This window comes from Euleptes europaea, chromosome 11, assembly GCF_029931775.1.
Source record: "Euleptes europaea isolate rEulEur1 chromosome 11, rEulEur1.hap1, whole genome shotgun sequence".
Classification (NCBI taxonomy): Eukaryota; Metazoa; Chordata; class Lepidosauria; order Squamata; family Sphaerodactylidae; genus Euleptes; species Euleptes europaea.
This window is the reverse complement of record NC_079322.1, coordinates 27,555,425-27,582,562: the sequence shown is the minus strand read 5'-3', so window position 1 is coordinate 27,582,562 and position 27,138 is coordinate 27,555,425. Positions and strand designations below refer to the sequence as shown.

Sequence of the window (27,138 nt, the reverse complement as noted above, 5' to 3'; positions counted from 1 at the left end):
GGGAATGAACTGCCCTTCCTTACGTCCTTGATTAAAGAATGCTGAAGAGAGGGTCACTGTTCTCTGTACTTAGCTGTTAAGAAGGCCTCTGCTGGGTTTGCCTTAGTTAAGTGGTCTTCTACCTGTGGGTTAAGATCATCAGGTGGGTCAGAGAGCCTCACTTGCTTGTGAGCCTCTAAAGAGACACTAATTTGTTTTGCTGATCTTTTGGAAGGACTTGCTGTTAGTGCCACACTTCTAGCTGCTCTTGCTAACTGAGAGGTGTAGCAGGACAGTAAGGCTAGGTCACTGAGGATTCTCCAAAGGCTCTAATCTTAGCTGGCAGCTCAGTAGGTCTCATGCTGCCATTTGAGGTTTAAAACTGGGTCCTAAGTATGAAAATATTGAAGATCTCTGCCTTAGGGGGCTAGTTTCTTCTGCAGATTAGCTGCTAAACTTGAGGGTTTGGGTGGTCATCCCCAGCATTCCAATGACAAGTAAGGTTTTTACTTTATGGCTTCTTCTCCCCAACAATGTATGCTGTCCTATCCATATCAGCAAGGGGGATGGGATCTCTGCAGCCTGTTGTAGGCCTGCTGGGTCAGGCCTTCTTGATTAATCCTAGGCACCAATGATGCCCTGCTCACTGCCTCCAGGCTGGGACTATTTTGGACCTAGACAGACCCTCTGCTTCCAGTTACAACTATTTCCAGGCCTGCCTCCTACCAAAAAGAATCAGTATCTCTCACTTTAATAGATGGTTCTAATTAACTGCTTGGCCACCAACTCCCCTACCCACTGAAATCTGGTGACTAGTCAGTTACCTAGAACAATGTAGTGCAGAGATCTAAGACCTGGAAAATGGTCATCAATGCATTGATGCTATGACTGACTCTTAGCACAGTATAATATGACAATATATGAAGTCCTAACAATTTTGTCACTTTTCCCAGTATTTTGCTACGAAGATATTATAACAATATTACAGTAGCACTGTTTAATTTTTGCATAGTCAATATGTATTAAAAACATACGATATTTGTTAAAACATAAAAATATTTGGTTATTTAAGATAACAAAATTAATGGGTTGCACTGCTGTAGCTAAAACTGAAGGATAATTAATAATTTTTTAATAACTTAATATAAAGGATCTGGCCCATTGTGTAGGAGATGTGGATTACAGCTACATCTGCTGGAAGAGACTAAGATTTAAATGTTGTTTGCACAAATATGCAAGGAATGTAAATCAAAAATTAAACAATATCTAATTAGTTTCACTTTGCAAACTTCATTTTGAATACTGAGGAGAGGTGTATACACCAGTCACAAAAGGGTGTGCATGCTTGTGTTTTAAGCAAATCCAGCTTTAGATAGGTGGGCTCAATGCATGTTTGTAATTCAGACCATTAAAACTGAAAATAATTTTTTTCATTTCTACTCAAGTTTTCCTTACAATCTTCACTTGACAATACTAATAACTCTGTGAAATTCTCTAACCTGAAAGTATCTTACCCTGCATATCTAGGTGGTGGCCAAAACTGAAGTCACAATACACATAAATTAAATAAGATCTTTTTTCACATTCCTAGCCTCCCTACTACTTTTTTACTCCCTAAATCTTATATGTAAATAGAAGCTAAGATGACCTGTCCTCACATTTTTCTGTGGGTATTTCTCTATCGCCCTGACCTGGATGGCCCGGGCTAGCCTGATCTCGTCAGATCTCAGAAGCTAAGCAGGGTCAGCCCTGGTTAGTATTTGGATGGGAGACCACCAAGGAATACCAGGGTTGCTGTGCAGAGGAAGGCACTGGCAAACCACCTCTGTTAGTCTCTTGCCATGAAAACCCCCCAAAAGGGGTCACCGTAAGTCGGCTGCGACTTGACGGCACTTTACACACACACATTTCTCTATCAATAGAGTATGCTATTATTACACTTATCTGCTTTCATTTTGCCCTTTATCACAATGTATTTTCCTGAGCTACCCATCTTTGCCACACAACCCTTAGTAGCAATCATCTTGGAGCAGATACAAATTTACTTTATGTCCCAAGATATTTAAAAGGGGTGATTTGTCTCTCTGCAATTGCATTATTTTTTGATTAGATCCAAAACAAACTTAAACTCTGCTTCCAGAACATTGCTTTCCCTTATACTCCTCCCCCCACCCGGTGTTCTCTTGAGAGTCAAGGAAATGGGCAAGAATAACCTGGAATTTGGCAAAAGGGGCTGGAGAAGGATTCGTAGAAATTCCCCTCCTCCTTCGATCCAGGTTTGTATATTATTTTGTACATTACACACAAAAATATAGGCACTTGTATAACACTCATCTCTCATTCTAGTATACAACTTTCTAGTATAGTTTACATATTCCTCTCTTGGAATACAAGGGTCAAAGTACCGTAGATGTGCAGGTTTTTAAGAGTTGCGTCTGGGTTCCCTGCAGCCACACAGTACTTGTGGTGAATGGCTATTTTTAAAAAAGGACAGTCCATTTGGGCTCGGATCACCGCCATCGGGGGGAGGAAGGGCTCCAGCCTCCCCTCCCCCAAGCCATTTTTCTATGCCAAAACATCACTGAAAGGGGGGGTTATTTAATTTCCCCATTTTTGCTGCTCCACCCAGAGTATTCTGTGCACATGGATCAGCAAAGAACAGGGAAGTAGCTACCCCTCCCCACACACTGTTTCAGTGCAGGAAAACGGCTGTGTGTGTGGGAGGAAGGGCCCTTCCTCCTCCTGCAGCAGCAATCTAAGACCAAACGGGTTCTCCTTTATTTTTAACAGCCATTCCTCACAGCTGCAGGGAACCCAATTCTTTAAAAACCAGAATGTCTAAATTTGGCCTCAAGTTACTTGAAGCAGAAATAATGTTTTCTCAATTTTCTACAGTTAAGTGTTATGTAAGGGAGTAAAGAGAAAAACCCTGTTTATAGTCAGGCAGCTCAATGTACCTAGAATTTGCGGTAGCTCCTGTACAATGTGATAGATGAGAAGATCCAGGCATTTTGACAGATATTCATTGCTGCTTTGCTGTTCTTTTCCTGGTGTGGCCTTTCTGCCGTCTCTTTCAATGTACATCACCAGCCTACACACAAACAAATGCAAGGATTACTTCATATGACAAAAAATGATGCTACTCTCTATGCTTTTCAGACGAGCATTTCCATAAAAGAGATGATGTTTCGACAGTGCTCCAAGCAGCCCATTTAAGATATTAACTTTTTTGCTTTTGATCAGAAAGGTCGAAAACTGAATCGATCAAAAGAGAGAAAAAAATCAAAGTAAATATATGCAGCCAGATACAACTCAGATGTACAGAAGCAACACCAGTCATAACAGTCTGCTGACATGAAATGAATGAACTGCTAAGGTAGCTCACTTTTCAGTATTTAATTTCCAACATTTATTCCCCCCTCTCTTTTTTTTTCTTCAGCTGATCTAATAAATGCCAGTTTCAGAAAAGATGGATCTCTTTCACTAGTTTATTCTTAGACCGTATGTGCAGGAAGGTGTCTGTATTTTTGGGATTCCCCATTTAACACTGGTAAATGTAAACACAGCAATTTCTAGCAAATTACTGCACAATGTCACAGCTTTACCACACAAGTTAACTGCAAATCAGTGATTTTGCAGTATGTACCTAGGGTACTGTAGAATTCCCTCCTGTTTCATATTTAGGTTGAAGCTTCAGATTTGGAAAGACACCAAACATTCAGTAGTAACAAATAACAGGGATTTCAAATCGACTCCTTCAAATATTTAAAAGAGGAAGATCGGCTGCAAGTAGTGTACTAATTAATCCCCAAAAATTTGGAGTAGGGAGAACTGTTTCAATGGTAAAAAATCATGATACTCAAAATATAAAGCACTAATCTACTATTTCTAACACAGAAAAAAAAGGTTACACTTACCTGTAACTGTTCTTCATTGAGTGGCCACCTTTGCAGTCACACGTGGGTTACTGTGCATATTCAGGCCGAACAGAGAGAGAGTTTGAAGCTCAAAAACTCAAGAGGGTGTTTCTTTCCCCTTCCTCCACACTACTTTCCTGCCTTTTCCAGTGTAAAAGGAAGGGGCAGAGAGCCCTTCCTTCAGCTCCTCACTGCCACCATTGGAGAGAGCTGGCCTTATTATAATCATTCGAGATCACAGCGGGAGAGGAGGGAGGGATGTATGACTACACATGTGACCATTCAATGAACAATTGCAGAGGAGGATCCATGAGCACATAGCGATCAAGGAAGGGAGAGGCTGGCTAGGGTAGGGGCCTCACAGGGGTTACCTTCACCAAGGAGGATGCCAGGGCGGGGCAGGGTGACCCCAACACTGGCCTTCTCCATCAAGGTTGCCCACTGGCCTACTCTTTGTCAACAGGGGCAAGGGGCCTATGTTTCTTCTCTGAATGGAGTTGACCACTTGGGAGTTGGAAGTAGGATTCTGGATTAGGAAAGGACAGCCTTCTTGCTTCATCCTATATTGGGCCTATGATGGCACAGAAGCAGGTTTGAGCCAGGGCCCTGTAGTTACTTCTAACAGTCCTTCCAGGGAAGGTGAATGGGCCAGGGGAATTGAGAAGCATGACCTGTGGCCCTTGGGGTGGGGGGTGCAGAAGACATCAACTTGGAGTGATCTCGCCATACAGATTTTTTCACTATAAAGCCTAAAGTTTTCACTAGGGGAACAAATGGGTTCCGGAAGTTGGTCCTTTGGGACAGTTTCAAGACAAAATCAGAGTCCTGCTTATTATACAGCGACTGGTCGTATTCACAATCGGTTCCAGAGTCACTGAAAAATCAGGATGGGTATGATGCGTGACATTTGTTCGATAGGAACCAAGAGGGACATATGGATCCCAAGTCAGGTCATCACAGTATGAATCATACAGGTCCTCTAAAAGAGGTCTTGGGAAAGAGACTGGCGGTGTGCACCATTGGATTCAATTGACGTCCTGGATCTGATGAACAAGACAACAAGGGTTAATGACAGGATGGTCCAGCATAGATAAGTTCACCTAACACTGACAGAGCCAAAATCTGAGAGTGGCCTGATTCTTGGTGTGGATCCAACAACAGGTTCAAGGAGTGGTTGTAACAGAGTCTTGGATGTATGATAGAAGGAAGAGGACTACTTGGATGAGTTCAACAATGCTTTTTCCACATCCTTGTGCTTGTTATGTTCCTTTGTTGGGGGGAATCTCTGAAGCACTTCTCCCAGGAGATGCTAGGGTAGTAGAAGATTGTTCCATTTTGGGCATTGTGGCCCGAGTCTTGGATCTGTTGAATCCATTGATGATCTGATCTACATCTCTAGTTTTGGTCTCAGCACTGTACTTGGACGATTGTCAGGAACAGTCCTGGACAAAGCTTTCCCCCCCATAAAGCAGCTTTCAAATGCAACACGGTCAGGTCTCGCTTCAGGAGTGAACTGTCTGCATACTGGGACCTCAAGGCTCTTCACCGAGGAACAATGGACACATGGTACGGCCGACCCTATGGGGGATTTTCGCCCACAAGATATGCATTTTGTACAGACAGCTTTATGGCCATGTTATTTGAGCCCAGTTGCTTTGAAATCTCTGAAATGAATTAGGTCTGCCAAAAGCAAAAAGTTCGAAGGCTGCAATTTTCCTCACACAGAGCTTCAAAGAGAAGAACGTCTCTCCGTGGTGGCAGAGAACTGAGGGGATGGGTGCTCCACCTCCTCCTTTTAGGCTGGAAAAGGCAGGAAAGTAAAGTGAAATACTTGGGAATATGGATTTCTACCAAAAATGTGGACATGATGTTTAACAATTATACTAAACTGTGGGAAGAAATAAAGAGAGATATGATGATTTGGACAAATAAGAATTTATCTTTACTAGGACGTATCTCGACAGTACAAATGAATATATTACCAAGGCTATTGTTTTTGTTTCAGAATCTTCCTATTATATCCCAAGTAAAGTATTTTGATACATGGAAAAGGACTTATTGAATTTTATCTGGCAAGGCAAGAAATCAAGGATTGCATATAAGTACTTGATTGATTCAAAAGAGAGAGGTGGACTTGCACTTCCAAATTTTAAATTATATGCTGAAGCGGCTGCTTTAGTATGGCTGAAAGACTGGATGGATTTTAAAAATACTCGTTTATTGGACTTAGAAGGGTATGACAACAGAAGTGGATGGCATGGTTATTTGTGGTATAATAAAGTCAAAATGCATGCATCGTTTCAGCAAAATATGGTTAAATCATCTCTTTACAGGACATGGACCAGATATAAACAATTGTTAGAAGTAAAAACAACATTATGGATTTCATCACAAGAAATGTTAACTTTACGCCCACTACGGCCTGCCCAGTTTTTAACTTATCAGGATCTTTTGAAATGGGAAGGCACAACATGTTCACTTAAAGACTGTGAAGAAGTTAAAGACTCACTATCTTGGTTCCAGTACTATCAAATAAATTCGGTTTATTTACAGGATTTGAAAATAGGATTTCTTAGAACTAAATCAACTTTACAAAAACTTTTACTGGATACAAATGATCATCTTATATCTAAGATGTATAAACTACTGTTAGAACTTTACTGTGAACAAGAACGGATAAAACCTACTATGATTAGCTGGGCGCAAATGTTGGGACATGATATAATGTTGCAGAAATGGGAAAGGTTATGGACAAAAGATCTGAAACTTATATCCTCGCAAATATTAAAGGAAAATGTATATAAAATGATGTACAAATGGTATCTAACACGGAAGAAACTAGCAAAATCATCTCCTTCAATGTCACTAAACTGTTGGAAATGTAATAAAGATATAGGTTCCTTTTATCATGTTTGGTGGGCCTGTGAAAAAGCTAAGAAGTTTTGGGAGATGATACATAATGAAATACGGAGGATTTTACAACAAAATATTTCTAAAACACCTGAAATGATGCTATTAAGTATGATTCCAGAGACTGTCTTTACTCATCGAACTTTTTTGATATATGCCACCATGGCTGCACGTGTGATATATGCAGCTAAATGGAAGACTGACGAGCTGCTGACAAAAAATGATTGAATAAATAAGATGTTGGACTTGACAGAGATGGCAAAACTTACAGCTTTGATAAATCAGACTGATAATGCACAATTTTGGGGGGAATGGGAGGCGTGGAGAATTTATTGTGAAAATCATTTCTTAATGGGATCATAAATCAAAGAATATCCTTTAATTTAATCTCTATTATAGATTTGGTAGAGTGATTGCATTAAGTTTAAAAGTTATTATTCATAGTTGAGATAATTATATATTGATTAAATAATTTAGGGATTAAAATGTGTAATCAAAAGTACATATAATTAATTATTGGATGGAAGAGAAGTAGGGGGAAGTCACTACATTTTTTAATTACTACTTTTTTCTTGTATTAAATGAAGAAAATAATAAAAATTTTGTTAAAAAAAAGGAAAAGGCAGGAAAGCAGTGTGGAAGAGGGGGAAAGGAGCAGTCTCTAGAGTTTGAGCTTCAACATCTCTGTGGTAGGCCTGCATGTGTACAGTAACTCATATAACACAGGTACCACAACAATGAATCGAAGCATCTGTCCTTGATCTTACTTCCCATATGAAACAAAGCAGTACAGAGCCCCTTTATGGAACAGTGGCCTCCAAATGTAACATACTGAATCACAGAACAGATTCTATGCATGGTTACTCAGAAGTCAATCCTGCTGAGATTTACTTCCAAATAAATGGACATAGTAGGATTGTATTCTTAAAGCTGTAAAATCAACTGACACCTAGAAATCTAATTTTTCATTCATAATTGGCATCCCAAAACCCTGTTACACCTAAACTGGTTCATTATATTACTTAAGAAATCTAGAGAAAACTTGGCAATGGCATCAGTTGTTGTAACTTGGTCAAAATGAAAACCTGTTCTAAACGCAAAATAAACAGCATTTATCTTTAGTTTGTGGAAATCTATGCAGTATTGCCTTGGGATAGTTATTACTCTGATGGCTGTATCATCTCTGTCAACTAAATCATATTGATCGGTTCTCATGTACCGGTTGCATTTTATCTCTGATTTTATAGCTTTGAAGCAATGTAATAGTTGTTGTATATACTTGGTGCCTATATGTGCTTTTTAAATTTTAAAAAAAGAATAGAAAGAACTCAACCACTATTAACTGGTTGAATTACTATGCAGTATCCAAACCGTGCACATTTGAAAACAGAAAATTTTCTATTCACCAGCTTTGACTTCCAGTCAAAGCAGCTGTATTTTTAAGCTTCTAAGACACCTGGATAATAAACATTGTCTACTATTCTTGCCCATTAAACAAATAACATTCAACTGACAGAATGCTATAGAAGTAACATTCTCCTGATTGGTTATTTCATCTCTATCACCCACTGGTAGCTAACTTTCATTATGAGCACAAAAAATCATATAGCCTCACAGAACACAATGCCTAGTAAAACTAGTATTAAGTGCAGGATTGCCACAAAACAATAAAGAAAGTGTTTTACATATCCAAACTTCCATGCCAACCATCACTATACCTTGCTTGGCAGCTCAGAAGCAACATCTCCCTATTATTAATTATAACTTGTAACAGGACCAAAAAGGCTTTTGCTCGAATGGAAGCTGAAGGACTTTCAAGCAGTCGAATAACCGTAATTACGAAATCCTGATTGGGGAAAAAAAGTACAAACACTGTTTTATTGACAGAATCCATAGAAAGCAAAATTTCCAGAAATATTAACATAGTACATTGTTAACAGTATTTCAATGAAATAATATTTTGACAAAATTACATAAGTATACGATGTACTGGATGCAAAAGTGCTGTTTGGTATGCGGAAGACTTATCCTGTTTATGGAAGGCCTGTTTCTGCATCTCACACTGGACTGTTACAAGAGAAAACTGAAACTAAATTTAAAAAAATGTTCCCCTTCTGGAAGAAGCTGCACAAAATGCAGCAAGAAAAATGCTACAGAATCTACTTATAACATTATGAACTCTGTCACAGTCTCTTACATTTTGTACAGTCTTTGGCACAAGCTTTTGAGTGTTTACAGAATGGCACTCACAGTTCTTTGGATCCACCCCAGTTCAATAAGAATTCTGCTGTATGTTAATTAGCTAACAGCGTTTCTACATAGCAGTAGTTTTTAGAGTGTTATTTAGGGAAATTCTATTCAGTTTCACCTTTCTATTCCAAACAATACTCTAGCATTCTGAACCTATTCTGCTAGCTTAATGGCATCTAGTAATCTACACACAGAAGGATGTAATATCCCTTGGATTGCTTCCCATATTTCTGATGTGACTGAAAACACAAACTAAGAACGCAAGATCTCCCCATACGGATGTGTCCTTAGTGGGGAGACCGTACAAACAGCCTTCCAACAGATCAGGCTTATCTCTAACTAAAATATGCACATGAACACATGGGGAAAATGTCAAAAAGATGCACAGATGAAATTTGCCAGTTCAGTAATCAAGCCGGTCCTGGATATGCAATTAGGACAATTTAGACCCCTATCTAAACTCCACACCTGCGCTCTCTATTCACATGTATTATCTCCAGCTACAATTTATAAGATAAATAATCCAGTGACAGTATCCTCTCAGAATATAAAGGGATCCATTATATTTTAAAATAACCTGTCTTGCGATTTGTATTTATTTTAGAATCCCTATCCCTACATGTTATTTTGAAGAACTGGTGATCTCATATTCAGCTAACGGTGACACAGCAAAAAAGATTCCCAGTGAAGTTGGAGTTCATGAGACTGGAGTATTTCTACAATAGACACAACTTAAAATATATTACACTATGACTGGATGTATTTTTTATTTAAGGTCATAGTATACACACGGGCAGCTGTATTTAATGGGAGGCCACAAAATTGTCATTACCTTTAACATAACAAAGAGGTACTCTGAACCTCAAAACTAGAATATACAGATGCAGTACAGGAAGAAAAAATTTGGGTATTACACTCCTAAAATCTCCGTTATTCTTTTAAAAAGATAGTTTGTGGTAGTTTTAAGATGCCATATAGATGTGTATTTGAAGTCTAAGAACTCCACAATTTCAAGAAGAGATATGATTTCTGCCTCCAATTTGTAGCAAACAGGGTTGCACTTACCTGTAACTGTTGTTCATCAAGTTGTCTTCTGTGTAGGCACACACTGGGGCTGCACATGCACAGGCCTGCCACCAGAGAATTTTCTAGCTAAAATAATAAAGGAGGGGTGCCCCTACTCCTGAAAGCGTACTGAGCTGTTTCCCGCCAAAACAGTGACATGCTCTGAGGGAGTGGCATCCCCTTCAGCCAGTTCCTCTTGAGACACCATAAGCCCTCAACCCATTGCTGAAAACACAGAGCTCACAACGTGGCAAGAGGGAGGGAATGTGTGCCTGCACAGAGGACAACTCGATGAATAATTACAAGGTAAGTGCAACCTTGTTTTCATCTTTGGTCTTCTGTGCAGTCCCATATTGGGAGTCTAACAAGCTACTCACCAAGGAAGAGGGTAGAGCTCTCAATAAAACAGTGAAGAAGTGCACTCCCCACTGATGACTCTTGACTTTTGTTCACATCCACAGAGTAATGTCTGATGAAGGTATCAGAAGATGACCAGGTCTTTGCTCTGTAGATACCTGGTGTGGAGACTCCCTGGAGAAATGCTGCAGAAGACACTTGAGCCCTTGTGGAATGTGCTTGAAGAGGAAGCAAATACCACACTCCAGCTTGATTGTAACGCTGTTTAATTGCAGCAACAATCCATCTGGACAGAGTTTGGGACAACGCTACTCTTGCTTCAAACTTGGGTGCGGATAAGGCCTTCTCCCATAAGGCTGCTTCCATCCTTGATTTTTGGGCCCTCATTTTGGGCCTTTGGTGTAAACTGTTGACAATGCCTGCATGCTGAGACATTGTGGTTTTCACTCAAACACAGCAAGCATAGTGAGTGTCCGTCTGTGTGGGTCATTTTAATCCCGCAATGGGAAAACTTTTTAAACACAGACTTCTGCACCATTATTTTGACAAGATTACTCTGTAGCAAAACAGAGACAGAAAGGCTCTCGCACACACTTTGATTTTTTTTAAGGACGAAGAAAGAGTAACACTAGAACAGATCCGTTCTCTGAGCTGGCAAAAAAGAAACTGAGGGAAGGGGGCACCACTTCCTTGAAGCAAGTGACTTTTTTGGTGGGAAACAGCTTTCGACACGCTTTGAGGGAGAGAGGCACCTCCTTTACTTTTTTAGCTAGAAAATTCTCTTGTGGCCATCATGAGTGTGCACAGTCCCAATCTGAGACTGCACAGAAGACTGAAGATGAAAAATAAAACAGTTACCTGTAACTGGTGTTCATTGAAATCTTCGTGCAGACACACATATGGGACTGCGCAGGCCAGCCTTTCGGTGGAAGATTTTTCTAGCCTCCTAGAAACAGAGGGGGTGCCCCTCCCCTCCTGGGAGAGCGCGGCGGTTCCTTCCCGCCCAAACCACCACGTGACCCAATGGGAGGGGCGCCCCCTCCTCCCTCAGTTCTTATGCGCCGCCGTGTACTCCTAAAGTAAAAGAAAAAACAATAGTGAGCCACAGCGGGGATGGAGGGAGGGATGTGTGTCTGCACGAAGACTTCAATGAACACCAGTTACAGGCAACTCTGTTTTCACTGTCAGTCTTCAGTGCAGCCCCACATAATGGATTTTAGCGAGCTACTCACGATACTGGAGGTGGGAGGCGCACTATTGGAACAGTGACTGCAGCACTGCCTTTCTGACATCTGCCTCCTTTCTCGCTTTCAGGTCCAGTGCATAATGCCGGACGAAGGTATCAGCATCTGACCATGTCGCTGCTTTGCAGATGTCTACAAGGGGGACTCTCCTGTGGAAAGCAGCCGATGCACCTACGGCCCTCGTGGAATGCGCCTTGATGATCAGCGGACATTTCTCACCCGAAGCATCATATGCTGACCAGATAGCAGCCACGACCCATCTAGATAACGTCTGGGAAGAAGCAGACTTTCCCTTCTTGGGGCCCGCATAACAGATAAACAGAGACTTATCTATTCTAAAATGCTTAGTTCTGTCTAAATAATAAAGGATAGCCCTCTTAACATCTAAAGTATGCAAAGTTTTTTCAGCAACCGACGAAGGGGTAGGAAAAAACACAGGTAAGGTAATCGGCTGTGCCATATGAAACTTGGAAACAACTTTGGGTAAGAATTCCAAACTGGGATGAAGGACAACCCTCTCCTGGAAAACCTTCAGGAAAGGCGGATCTGACCTTAAAGCAGCCAATTCACTCACACGTCTGGTTGAGGTAATGGCCACTAGAAAGGCCACCTTCCTGACAAAAGGGAAACAGGACATGTACTCATAGGTTCAAAGGGGGGCTGGTCATTCTAATGAGGACCAGCTGAAGGGACCACTGGGGAACCAAGACAGGAACCGGAGGAAAAACATGCAACAGACCCTTCATAAATCTCTTTGAGAGGGGGTGAGAAAAAACCATCGACCCTTCAATTGGGTCGTGGTAAGCGGATATTGCGGCCAGAAAAACCTTCACTGAAGATACCGCTAAGCCCTTAAATGCTAACATAAGCAAAAACTCAAGGATCAACGTCAGAGGGCAGTCAAAGGGTAGGGCATCCTTCTCTGAGACCCAGTTCTGAAATTGCGTCCATTCCTAGCATAGGAATCTCTGGTAGAGGGTTTCCTAGCCTGTAACAGGATCTCTTGAACCTCACTGCTTAAGGTATACCCTGTGCACCGATCAGCCATGCTGATAGGTGAAGTCTGGGTATGTCGTGGTGCCATACACCTGCCCACACTAGCAGATCCGGGACCTGAGGGAGGGGGATGACATTGGGACCGGCCAGTCTAACTCCGGGTATCAGATTTGTCTGGGCCAGCTGGGGGCAATAAGAATGCAAAGGGCGTTGTCTGCCACAATCTTGCCCAACACTCTGGGTAATAGCGGGAAGGGGGGAAGGCATAACAGAACCGGTGGGACCAGCTGATTTGGAATGCATCCCCCAGGGAGATGTCGTAGTTTCCTGCAGGGAGCAGAAATGAGTCGCCTTTGTGGATTCCCGGGTTGCGAATAGGTCCACGTCTGGGTAACCCCACCTTGCAAATATAGGCAAAAGGTATTTGTTCTGGATAGACCACTTGTGATTGGTCCCATAATCTCTGCTGAGACTGTCTGCCCACATATTCACCACCCCTGCGATATGGATTGTCCTGATGGTGACTCCGTTGGAAATGGCCATCTCCCACACTCTGATGGCTTCTTCGCAAAGGGTCCTGGAACCAGTGCCCCCTTGTTTGTTGATGTAAAAGACGGTACTCATATTGTCTGACTGGAGGAGTACCTTGCGACCACGGACCACATCTGAAAGAGAGGTAAGGGCCAGACGTACAGCAACCAATTCTAACCTATTAATATGGAGGGTGGATTGTGGTAACATCCACAACCCTTGAACTGCATGACCCTCACAATGGCCCCCCCACCCATGTAGGGAAGCATCAGTGGTCAGGGTCACTTCATGAGACCAGTACCCGAAGGGAATACCACTGAACAGGTGAGCATCAACCAACCACCAATTTAGGGATTTAAGTATAATCTGGGGAATCGAAAAATGGTGGAAGGGGGCCTGTAAAGTAGGCCGAAAAACACTGAGAAACCACAGTTGCGATGGTCTCATGTGGAGTCTAGCACTCAGGACCACTGCTGTGGTAGAGGCCATTAGCCCTAGCAGCCTTTGAGTAGACCTGATGGTCTGCCAACACATCCTCTGAAAGGAATGAGCCAGTTTCTTGATAGAGGCAGCCCTCTCTACAGGGAGTAGACCAAGGCTTTGGCGGGAATCTAAGAGCCCTCCAATGAAGGAGGGATGAGATGGGATTTCTTCCAATTTATGGCGAGGCCTAATCGCTTGCATGTGGACAGAACCAGGTTGACCTGACTCTCCAGGACGTCAGGAGACGTGGCTACGATCAACCAATCATCTAAATAGGGGTGAGAAAAAACCATCGACCCTTCAATTGGGTCGTGGTAAGAAGGAAATGGTGCAACCCAGAGTCCTGAGGTGGGCCATCACCACGGCTATGGTCTTAGTGAAGACCCGGGGAGCCGTGGCCAAGCCAAAGGGGAGGGCAGTGTACTCATAAATGCTGGAACCCTTTCTGAACCTCAAGTACTTCCTGTGGCTACTATGGATGGAAATATGGAAGTAAGCATCCTTTAAATCCATCACCACAAACCAGGCCTCTGGGGCCAACAATTCCATAACACTTGGAAGCGATACCATTCGGAAACGTGAAACAAACAAGAATTTATTCAGTTCTCTGAGATCCAGTATAGGCCTGCGGCCTCCGTCTTTTTTATCAACAGGAAAAAATCTGGAGTAAAAACCCCACTCCTGGGAAGAGGGAGAAACGCACTGAACAGCCCCTTTGGTAAGCAACTCCTTTAACTGAGTTGCAACCTCCTCCACTGGGTTATCAACGGCAGCAGAGGGGGGGTATAATGGGGGTAAACTTCTAAACTCCAACCTGTAACCCATCATAACAATTTGGAGGACTCACTCATCTTGGCAGATGGCCTGCCACTGTGGTAGGTACTGGAACAATCTGTCCAGGAAAAACTGATCTTCCTGGACTTGTGAGAGTCAGAATTTGCGACCCTGGTGGTGCATATCCTTCTGAGGAGGGGGTGCCGAGGCGGTTTGGTTCTTATTGCCTCCAAAGGCGTTAGGTCTCCTCCCACTCCCTCGGGGCTGGTACTGTTGCCGTGGATACAGTTGTTGCTGCTGTTGTGGAGGCCGGTAATAAGATGGGTAATATCCCTGTCTTCTCTGGGGCTCAAACGATCTCTGCTGTTAGTAGTAGCAGGGAGGATTCCATATGATCTGGCCGTCTGCCGGTCCGTCTTCTTTTCTTTGAGGAACTCGTTGCTTGACGAAGAGAAGAGAGTCTCTCCCTCAAAGGGTAAATCCTCGACTCTAGCCCTGGTGTCGATTGGGAGTGCGGTGTTCCTGAGCCAAGAGCTGCTAACATTGCCAGTGAAGGTTGGGTACAAGTGAAACTGAACGAGATTCAAAACCCTCTGGAGAGGGATAGATTAAGTCCTGATCTAACATTGAATGAGCAGGTGACCCCACTGACGGAGTTTTAGGTGGTGGGGTATAGAAGCCCGTGCCGTTTTAGCGCTGGAGCTTTTCTTCTTGTTGTTAGACTTATCCTTGTGCTTCAGTTTCTTGGGGGAAGAGGGCTCCACTGGAGCAGAGGGGCTCTTTCTTTTCCTTTCAGATGATGAGCCTGGATTAGGGGGCATTGGGCCCGTAACAGTCGGACCCGATCCTGAGCCCGGCTGTGATGGTATCGGGTGGAGCGGAGCGGAGCCGGCTAAAGGCTGGCCGGTCGGGACCAATGAAGCTGCTGGTACTGAGACTGCAGCCAGGTGTACGCTTGAAGCAAAGGAGCCTTCCGGCTCCGACGCCAGGACCCAAGCAGCGGTCTTCAGTGCGGGAGTCGAGCTTCTCGCCGGGGCCGAGGCTGTACTCCTCGCAGAGTTAGCTGACACCGCCCCCGATTGATCAGCTGACGGGCGGGTCGGGGTGGAGCGCGCCGACGCGGCTTGCTTGGTAGCGGCTTCCAACGATTTCTCCCACAGGGAGGCCTTTAAACGAAAGGCTCTATCTTTGCGGGCTGTGTTGGTGAACCCCTTGCAAATAGTGCAGGCTTGCACAGAATGCCCTTCCCCCAGACAGAGGAGGCAGAGGGCATGATCATTGGAGCGGGGCATCTTCATCCCGCACCCAGAGCATTTTTTAAAAAGTGGCTTAGATGCCATCGCGGCACTAAGAAACGATCCGATCTAGGCCAGATGGACTGCCTCAGATCACGTAAGTATCTCAGGGAAGACTCACAAACTGGAGGTCAATTTGAACACTTCTACACCAAACGGCGGCAAAAAAGGAACTGAGGGAGGAGGGGGTGCCCCTCCCATTGGGTCACGTGGTGGTTTGGGCGGGAAGGAACCACCGCGCTCTCCCAGGAGGGGAGGGGCACCCCCTGTTTCTAGGAGGCTAGAAAAATCTTCCCCCGAAAGGCTGGCCTGTGCCTGTGCAGTCCCATGTGTGGGGCTGCACTGAAGACTGACAATGAAGTTACATGCTTATCTCAGGCTGTTAAGCTAGATGACACAGAGGTACTATTGGTGGGGAGTTCTCAAGACTTCAGAGGCAGTATTCAATCTCTTCTGGATGAGGTTGGACTTCCACTAAAGGTCCAGGGGTGCAGCTTGGGGTGCTTTTACATCCACCTTTTCTCTGATTATCATTTCCTATCAGAGAATGAAATTTGCACCATTCTGGTTATTGACAAATATATTTCAATTGCACTTATAATTCAAACCATTGCTATTAATTCACTGTTAGGATAATCAAGAAGCAAGCCTGTCAATTTTTCAGCAGATTTTAATTTATGCTATATTAAAATACGTACATTTTTCTTATTTTAAATTCAGGAACAATATTCGGTTCCTTTGTATTTTAACTTTTCATTATTTTTGTCTAAAAGCCAATGTGCTATATCAAAGCTTCTTAAACTATGGTGTGCGACCCCATGTGGGGGTCGCGAAAAATTTGGCAACAGTAAAAGAATCGTTTTAAAATAAATTTATGATTTATTATCAGTAAATGTTTGATTTGTATACCTATATATTTAGCAATTTTATTAAAGCAGATGGATAGCTCATGAAAGAATATGATTTTCCTTTGGTGTTTGTATTATCGCATGTTAAAATGCTGTTATTATGCCAATAAAGGTTTATGTATGTGTGTATACCTAAATACACGGGGATGCGTAAAAATTTCTCGGGCAAAAAGGGGTTGCAAGTGGAAACAGTTTAAGAAGCCCTGTGCTGTACAGACTTTTCTGGAATAAAGGGTTCTGGAATTATTCGTATAAACCATTAGTCAGTCATAGTTTCATGAGTTAATAAAACAACAACATGTAGATTTTGTTGTATGCAGTTTTCAAGTTTACTACCGAAGCCTGAATGTTAAGTTATACCCAAAAAAGATTCGCCAACATATGATGGCAGAATTGAACCATAGATAGTATATGCATTTCCTTTGACCTTCAGCTTTATTCTCTGATATGGTTAAAAAGAACTGTCCAGTTTACCAGAAAGACAATTTTTGCAGGAGATATTTAACTTCTAAATTAGCCTAAGGTCCTTTTAGGATAGTATAACCAAAGTACACCTTTAGATTCAATCAGTTTCCCTTTTAAGCATCTAGAAATACTGTGTCAAAGTAGTTGTCCTCATATATTTCTCACTGTTTTTTCCTCGAGGCCATTATTAGTTGACGACCATACTACAGCTCATAGAAAGTATTGAATCTGAGCAGCAACTCAGATTACTTCTATCTCTTGGGACTTGCCAAAGAAACCATGTCATGTTCTGTCCCTCATTATCTTATATTCAGCTTATCTGAGGGGGAGAATAACATCATGGAAGATAAAATTTCCTGTTGAACATTATCTTCTACTTGTTTTTTTGTTTGTTTTTTAAGTGGCTGGGATCCATACTCCAGACATGAGAGAGACTCCTGCTTGAAGATGACTAGTATATGCTGTTTTCGCTGCAGCGGTTCCCACTGCTAAAGAGAAAATACACTTTTAAAACTGAACAGTAGCTGATCTCTTCAGAGCCAGAACGGCTGCATTGAAATAGTGAGCAAAGCTCTGGCTGGACATACAACTAGCTGCCATGTGCAAAGGCCCCTTCTTTGAATCCTGGCTAAAAGGTAAGCATATCTATGAAATGGAAACCCCAAAATATTGACTGTGTTAATTTCTATGATCATACCACATTTATGCAATCAATATTAGGGGTGTGCTCCAAAAAAAATTTCATTATGATTTTGGTTGTAGGATTTGGGGGTGGGGGTTACTGTGACTGTTGATTTTCAGTGAGAACATTCCAGGCTAGGGATTCAAATCCATGTAATTTTTCAGGTTCCAGATTTTGGGGACTATTATTTTCAATGGGGAACCAATTCAAGGGTCTGGGGCAGCTGTTTTTAAATATAATGGTATTAAATTTGCACAGAACATAGCCCTCCCTCTAATCTAAAGATCCATCAAGTTTCAAACAGATTGAACGATTCCTATTAGGAGGGGGGAGAATGGCACCAGCCACAGGAGCAACAAAACAAAACCCTTTCATTTTTCCTACTCTTACAGCGGCTGACTGACAATAAAAAGAATTTACCTTTCTGCTGAAAACTCTGTTTGTGCCATATTTCCTTGTTATGCTGCTTGTTTCCTTTCGCAAAGTGAGGAAGAGGGAGTGAGCCAGAACAACTATTCTGTTATTATTGCCTTTGGTGTACTCATTTTGGAGTGGGCATGGAGTGGCTGTTTTTCAACCAAATTTGCAGGGGAGCTAGTGCCTTCTGTTCACCCAGGATCCAAGTGAATTGTAACAAGGGGTAAAATTTTATGGGCCCTTGAACAAGGTGCTCCCAGGCATTCTACTTGCAGTGGGGGGGAAAGGGCTCCACCCTCACAACCGAAGGAGGGGGAAAGGAGCGAGCTAGAACCACAGTTCTGCCAAGCCATGTGCCTGATTTGCGCTGGCTGGGAGCCACATTTCCCACTGCCTGGGAGCCACTGCCTGGGAAATTTGGTGCATCAAAGAAAAGTAAAGATGCCTGCTGCTGATGATGGCAAGCGCCCAAACTCGAAAAACTGAACGGATTTTTCAGGAGGGGGCTGTTTCATAATGCCTATAAATTCCAGATCTGTGTAACCATTCAGGAAAATCACCGGAACTACCTAGAACACCAATGTTTGCATATATTTTTGGCTTGCGAATTCTGGAATGCATACCTCTAAATCATCATGTCTTGATTTTCTAATTTTTAGAAGGTTTAATCTCACAGGGTGAGATTCTGGGAAGCACTCACCAATAAGGCTACAAAAGCCAATCGAATCAACAATTTTGACACTGGTTCAAAAATCCAAGGGCCAGTCTATTTTTTAAAAATAAAAGCTAGTAATGTTATGGTACTATCAAGGAATCAAAAAAATGTACAGCCTTTAATATATTGTGACATGTAGCTATATATTGTACAATGTCAATATTGTAACTGAACGCTCAATGGAGGTTCAATTTATATGGAAAGGTAGCACATAAATGTTAACAAAAAAGTGTTTTGTTTTTTAAAAAAACCTCTTCACCCCAACAACCTGGATTGGCTATTTCGGTTACTGTAAGCTATAGCTGTATTTGCAGAATACACCAAAATACATAATGAATAATTTATAAACTGAGATGGAGGCTACCAAATATTCCCACTGAAAGAAAAGAGGGTACAATTTTAGTCAATCCTCCTTCCTACAGTAGACCTTCAACTGGGATTCCCTGTCCACCACAAGTAGCATTTCAATGGGACATTTTGGGCTGTAGTGGCAAAGCGTGGTACCAACAAAGTCACACTCTGACAAATCTTTCCATCGGTGACAATTTTCAACAGGATGAAGGCTAATGGATATTAAAGATAATATTGAACTCTAGTGAGACATTTCAGTGCTTAAACAGTTATGCAAACAATGAACTATAAAGAAAACACTATTTGTTATATAATAAGGAACATCAAATTTAAATCAAACCTTTTCTTGAACCAGTCTCTGCAAATGGATCCCACAAGACAACAAAGTAGAGAACATAGTCATCATGTACTGCTGAACTTTACATATTCCAGTTGCCAGTGAATTTATCACAGCTGTTAATCCCACTTTTTCAATCACGCTCTGGAAAGCACTAGGCGAGTGATGAGTAATTTTGCATAGTGCCTAGATGATATAAAACAAAGCACCCTGATCAGATGTTTTTACTTTATTTATTAAATATTATTCAAAATGTTAACATTTGTTTATATTCATGTGTATAGGTCACTCTTCAACTAGAAGGACCCTCAAAATGGGGGAAAATCCAAAGTCTTCATCATGGTTAGGGATGGATTGGCTATTAAGGCCACCAGGAAAAAGCCCCAGTGAGCAGATGGCCAGGGGGCCACCCCCACACACACAAGGGCCACTCCCTGACCCCACAGCAGCTTCACAAGAAATGGGCAGTTCACAAACCCTGCAAGGGGGGAGAGTGCTAGTGCCACAGTCCACTGAACATAAAGTAGGCAGGAGCCATTGTCACTGTGAGCTGGAAGCATCTGAAAAAGAAGTACAGCTGCTAGCACCGCAAGCCAGTGACCCCCATCTCATGGAAATAGCAGACCCCACCCCACACAAAGCAAGCCAGTGACCCCCACCTCATGGAAACCAGCAGACCATATCCCACACAAAGGGCACTGTAGCAGCCACAAGTCCCAGTGGCCCTTAACCTGCACAATGCAGGTGGGCATGAACCAGGTGGAAGCCCAACAAGCCTACTCCTTCCCTCTACCCTCTGTTGGGGGTCAGGCCAGGGCCCTTTCTCTGGCCATTTTTGCCTCCCAGTCCACCCGACTTTAGTAATTTCATTGAAATAAGATTACATTGAATGCAGAGTAAGACTAACAAAAACATTTTTTTTCAAATTTCTTTAGCAACGAAAACTAGGGTTTCCTAGGGTTGTATTCAGACGTTAGAGTAAACTATAATTTGATCGAACCCCGGTTAATTGTGTCATCTGTGCGCCAATGACCTAACAAATCAGAATCCTGCCTCTGTAAGGCAGAATTAGCTTACATTTTAGTAGCTTTATGTTTGCATTGTTCTAGGACTATAACATCAAATATTTTGTGACTAACAAGGTCACATTTGTTCTATTTATTTAGAAACAAATCTTCTCAGTAACAAAGTTTGTATGAATGAGCCTGTTTTGAATCTGAAATGTAACCGAAGTATTTCTGATTTTTGACACTAGCAAGATAATGAAAGACTCAGTCTCTCTAGAAAGTATGTCTGTGACACATACCCGAGGCAGGTTTCACTCCAAAGCAAATAGGAAATGTTGTAACACAGTTCTAGTTTATCACCGATGACAGATAAGACCGCATAGGGCAGCGATATTAACTATGCAACCTCAGTGGCGGATCTACTATGAAACTAATGAAATTTAAGCTTCAGGGCCCCTAATCCCAGAGAGGCCTTGAAGCAACTTTTTTTTTAATGAGTTAATTTTTCAACAAAATCGATGGAGTTTTTTTATGTTTGTTATTAAAATAAGGCTATTTTAGTGATAGAATCATAAGCCAATGGGTTTAAGTACTGACCTCAGAATATGCTCTAATACCCATTTCATGTGGCCTCACAAAGTCCCTGTAATTGGTCAAATTTCAATTTTTTGGGGGGGGCTTGCAGCGCCCGAACCCCCAGCTGTAGGGGCTTACTGAGCTCGCCAGAATCTATTCATAGCCTACATTTTGGCAGCTGAATCCTCAAATCCTTTGTTGGTGCATGGCTTAATAGTTCTATAGCTCAGCCCTTAGGCTAGAGCCAATCGGAACCATAAAAAGACATCTGAATTCTCAATTCAGGCTGCACTTGTCTCGCCTGTGCATTTCAACACCAAAAATCTGATTTTCACATCTTTATCCTAACGAGCCCCCTCTGATAACTTTCTACCCCTCTATTAGAGAATGAACCAGTACATCTGCCATAGAACAACCCCATTGAAGAAGGTAACAGTGGTTATCCAGACCTCGTTGTTGGTGGGAAGGGGCTCACTGTATGGCCCATTTTCAAGGACTTCACCCCACCACCCTGTTCTATGCCATTTGGGCCTCAAGGTCATTGCAAGAGCAGCAAAGCCCTTTGGACCTTGTTGGATGTTTCCCTATTGTTGCTGGTTGTAAAGGGGGCCCCCGTAACAGTTCAAGCTTCAGGGTCCCAAAAATGTAGGTCTGCCACTGTGCAACCTGCAGGCTGCAGTGGATACTTCTAGCATAAAAAGTCTTTCCTAAGTACTAGATATGGGAAGGAGAATTATGCTTTTATTAGTGATGTTAAAATTATAACTCAGGAATAATTCTTTTGATGTAAAATGTTACTCTAAAGATGTACAATGCCTGTTACAAAAGCTGACCAAAACTGAGGAATTTTTCAAAATACTTTTGTGTTCAAGAGTCATACTAGAGTAGCAAAAATATTATCTGCTGATAATAGTAGTGAGGAAAAACCGATTACGTATCGTCTTTAGTACTAAGGCGGGAGGGAAGGCAGCATAAAGAAACATACGCACACTATATAGACTTCAAAAGAGAGCCAAAAATATTTCAAATATATTTGAAATTCTACACACTTTAGTTTACCGAACTTGTAAAGTACCCAAAGCATCAAAATTAGGTATAAAATAAACTTTATTTTCAGAATAAAATTTGCTTACCGAAATAGCAGTTATCCTTAAAGAATCGATGGTTGAATGTGTAAAAAGATACCATAACACTGGTCCAATTTCTCCAGTAATAAATCCCTGAGCATGGCAAGAAAGAGTGGAGCAGACATTTTCAACTATTTTTGCAGCTATGTGATTCACAACACGTTCTTCCTAGAAAGAGGGAAAGTACATTAGCTACTCCTTGTAAAAATATTACAAAATTAAATTCAAACTATAAAAATTATTGGAAGATGCAGGAGAAAAGCATAAGCCCCATGCCATGATTTTCCCCACAATTATGAATTGTTTCTCTTTTATCAGAAGGACTGATTCAAATTATTTCTGAAACTACCATTGTTTTGAGAAATGGCTACCACTAATGAGTATAGCATATTTTGTCAATGTAGCACCTCATGCTTCTTTCCCCTGCATTCTATCCAACGCTTATCCCCACTCTCCCTCTGATGGATTCAAGGCTGAGTCCATGGGGTTCACTGCCCCTCCAACTGTGTTACCCTCACAACCCAAGCAAGCTAGGCTAAGAGAAGGCCATTCATTCATGTTTCCCTGTTCTTGGGAACCAGAAAGAATAGAATACACCAAAAATCAACCTGTGTCTCCAAGTGCCCAAGAGATTCCAGATGACCACATCTATTTGCATTTTTGTTGGATTCTTTGAAGCCAGGGAGATGGCAAACGTGTCCCAGGGCACAGCCATGGAAGACTGTCTCCTTCAGCCACTAGTTTTGACACATCCATTCTATTTGACAGCAAATCCTTACGACCTTCCCCCTTTGGGGGATTCTCTGTCTCCAAACAGGCTAATATTGGAGCTTATTACCAATAATCACATGAATTTTCCTCTACTTTATGTAACAAGAGGTATGCTAATAAGCTGTATCCAAAAATAGATGGCTGAATTAAATTCACTGTTCTATTAGTTAGAAACCAAGTAAACGAATTTTGTCCCTCTCATATTCATTACAAAATATTACTTCCACTCATAAAAAAGGCCAAACAAAATCTTAAGTATCAAAGTATTTTTTACTTGAGGACAATACATATAACTCCAGCTTCCTTAATAACACTAATATCAATGCCCTTCAGATACCTGCAAGTTATCTGTATAACCATAAGAACTATGAGCACCAATCAAACTCTAAAGAAAATGGCATAATCAGTATATTATACACACATCCTAATGTGATTTATAGACCCTATTCTTGTGACCTTTACAGTGCATTCCTGAAGAGAGTTACTCCAGTCTAAGCCCATTGAAATGAATGGGCTTAGACTGGAGCAACTTTCCTTAAGAATGCACTGTTAGTGATCGTCATACATACATTATATATTATACATAAATTCTACATTGAATTTCTTAACATTAAATCATCATTGAAATGTTTCAATTTCAACTGGGCAAACACTTCAAATATTTTACCGAATTTTTATCTCACACACATATTTTATACATATGTAGAACTACCAACTTCAATGGAATTACTTCTCATATCAATAATTATAATACCCAGAATAACCTGGACTATAGCATTAACACCAAAACTGTGTTTGTCTAACATACATATATTATTGTGAAACAATCACCACAAATGAGTGACAATTAAGTGGCTTTAAAATCACCACACAAGTATATTTTTTATGATAAAGTAGTATAAACAAATATAGATTTCATCTCAAATTCAGGTTTTTATTTCAATATATCTGCACATCTATGGCAAATCATAACTCTATAAACAGAAAATGATCTAAAATACTTTACTATTTAAAGCATTAATGATACAAGTTGCTTATTAAAGGTAAAGGTCCCCTGTGCAAGCACCGGGTCATTCCTGACCCATGGGGAGACGTCACATCCCGACATTTTCTAGGCAGACTTTGTTTGTGGGGTGGCTTGCCGTTGCCTTCCCCAGTCATCTTCCCTTTACCCCCAGCAAGCTGGGTACTCATTTGACCGACCTCGTAAGGATGGAAGGCTGAGTCAACCTTGAGCCGGCTACCTGAAACCGACTTCCGTCGGGATCGAACTCAGGTCGTGAGCAGAGCTTTTGACTGCAGTACTGCAGCTTAACACTCTGTGCCACGGGAACAATAATTAGAAGCACTTATTAGGATCCCAATGTAGGTTAAACCCTGCATATTGAACTAAAACATACACTAAATAAATCAAAACTAAAGGACAGTTTCAATAGATATCAATTATTACTAGCAGTAACAAGCTGAGTAACATACAGCAGTGATTTTGCCTGTCTACAGCAAATGTGTCCCTTACGGGTTTCTTCAGCTTGCATATGGCATCCAGTAATGAGATGAAGCATGACCTGTGCCAGACAGTCATAGCATCTTGGCTGAAAAAGGGTCATGGATTGTCACAATGTTCCATAAACTCAATGAGGCTGTCAGACTAATTCAATTTGCTGCCACCTGAGATGGGCTGTCTTTAGCCCCTTTGGGATCTATTATCAAAGACTCTTATAAGCAGGACGACTGTACCATTTTCTGCTTAATTAGCTTCCTGGAAGGGAAGACTGAACTAAACTAATATTTGGTCTCTTATGCTAAAAGACTCCTTTTTGCCATATTATGAGTCTATGAGGTGTGCTAGTCAAGAGAAATGTGTCCATAAGAAAGGAGTACAAAGCACTAGTCCCTTTTAGTGCTTCTCATAAACTACGCCAACAACTTGAAAAAAATCATTTTGTGTTTTCCAACTTAATTCCAGCTTTATCCCAATGCAATAAAATTTAGGAGATGCTGACCACCTGCAGTTTCAGTGGATATTCAAACCAATCATGCAAAAGAAAAGGATGCTAAAGTTGGCAAGTTTTCCTTTCAGCTAGGAAAGATTTGGATAGGATCAGCCTAGCAGCTACTCTGGATTAGAAGAAAACAAATAGTGCAGAAAATGCTTTAGAATTTTCACATTCTCCAGGCTAGTATGAGTATACATAATTTACTGCCTGCATGCATCATTTGGGGAGGTGGAGACAGGAAGAAGAGAATCCACGGGCAGTCACATCTCCATCTTGCCAGTAGATCACCTCCAACACACACAAGCAGATCTCCATCTCAGTAATAGAGGTTTGCATGTAGGGATTTAAAGTCAACCAAGAAAAGACAAAGACAATATTCAAGAATCTACCAGAAACACAACAGCAGGAATTTACTTCATATACAGGTTGGGAGAAAGTTAACAAAATCAAATACTTGGGAATCTGGATCTCTGCGAAGAATAAAGAATTGATAAACAATAATTATCTTAAACTATGGAGTAAAATAAAAACTGAAATGATCATTTGGTCAAATAAAAAGTTGTCATTATTGGGACGTATATCAACAGTCCAAATGAACATTTTACCAAGGATACTCTTCTTATTCCAAAACTTACTTATAATATCACATGTCAAATACTTTGATACCTGGAGGAAAGACATATTAAACTTCATCTGGCAAGGGAAAAAACCGAGGATTGCTTACAAATATCTGGTGGATCTTAAAGTTAGAGGAGGTTTAGCACTACCTAATTTTCAACTCTACGCTGAAGCGGCAGCTTTAACATGGCTAAAAGACTGGATGGACTTATCCAATGTGCGTTTGCTATATCTTGAAGGTTTCAACAATATAAGTGGATGGCATGGCTATTTATGGTACGATAAAATTAAGATACATGCATCATTTCGTAACCATATAATCAGGTCTGCCTTACTTTGTACTTGGATGAGATATAAACATATTTTTGAACCAGCAACACCGATGTGGATATCACCCCAAGAAATGCTGACATTACGCCCACTTAGACCAGATAAATTTATTACTTACCAGGATTTAATTAACTGGGAAGGGAAAAAATGCTCACTAAAAGACTTTCAGTTACTTAAAGAGGATTTACAATGGCTTCAATATTGTCAGATTAAATCAGTCTTTACACAAGATATGAAAAATGGATTCTCTAAAGAAAAATCGCTTCTTCATAAGATGTTACTAGACAACGACACTCAACTGATATCTAAAATGTATAATCTTCTTTTAACAATATATTGTGAGCAGGAGACAATTAAACCAACAATGATTGATTGGGCTCAAAATGTGGGACATGATATTGTTTTAAATAAATGGGAAAGACTATGGTCGAAAGACCTGAAAGGAATAAATGCCCAGTCAGTTCGAGAAAATATCTACAAAATGATGTATAGATGGCATCTAACACCTAAGAAGATTGCAAGGATTTACAAAATGACGTCCCCTAAATGTTGGAAATGTAACAAGGAAGTTGGTTCTTTTTACCATATGTGGTGGACCTGTGACAAAGCCAAGGATTTTTGGGATATGATTTATAATGAACTAAGACTGATACTACAAAAAAATATACCCAAAATACCAGAAATGATGCTACTAAGTATGATACCTGATGACCTGTCAACACAAAGAAATTTTTGATTTATGCTACAACAGCTGCAAGACTGCTCTATGCAGCAAAATGGAAAGGGGCAGATATCCCTGGGAAAAAAGACTGGATTATGAAAATGTTTGAACTGGTGGAAATGGCAAAACTTACAGCTACTTTAAATCAAAAAGATAATGTTCGATTTATGGGGGAATGGGAGGCTTGGATGAAATATTGTGAATATGAATTAAAACTGGGAAAAATGGAAGAATACCTTTTAATCTGATCTAGATGACACTATTAATATTAAGAATTATAACCATTTATATCAATAGAGTATGTTATATGAAAGT

At 41.2% G+C, this 27,138-nt stretch overlaps 1 protein-coding gene across 1 annotated transcript in view; it reads right to left on the bottom strand.

The window, feature by feature from the left end:
* Window positions 1-27,138, bottom strand: part of ULK4 (unc-51 like kinase 4) — a 207,008-nt gene that overhangs the window by 139,346 nt on the left and 40,524 nt on the right. The window contains 4 exon segments of the mRNA XM_056857060.1: window positions 2,937-3,070; window positions 8,525-8,652; window positions 19,680-19,862; window positions 22,393-22,554. Coding sequence (XP_056713038.1) covers window positions 2,937-3,070; window positions 8,525-8,652; window positions 19,680-19,862; window positions 22,393-22,554 — 607 coding nt within the window.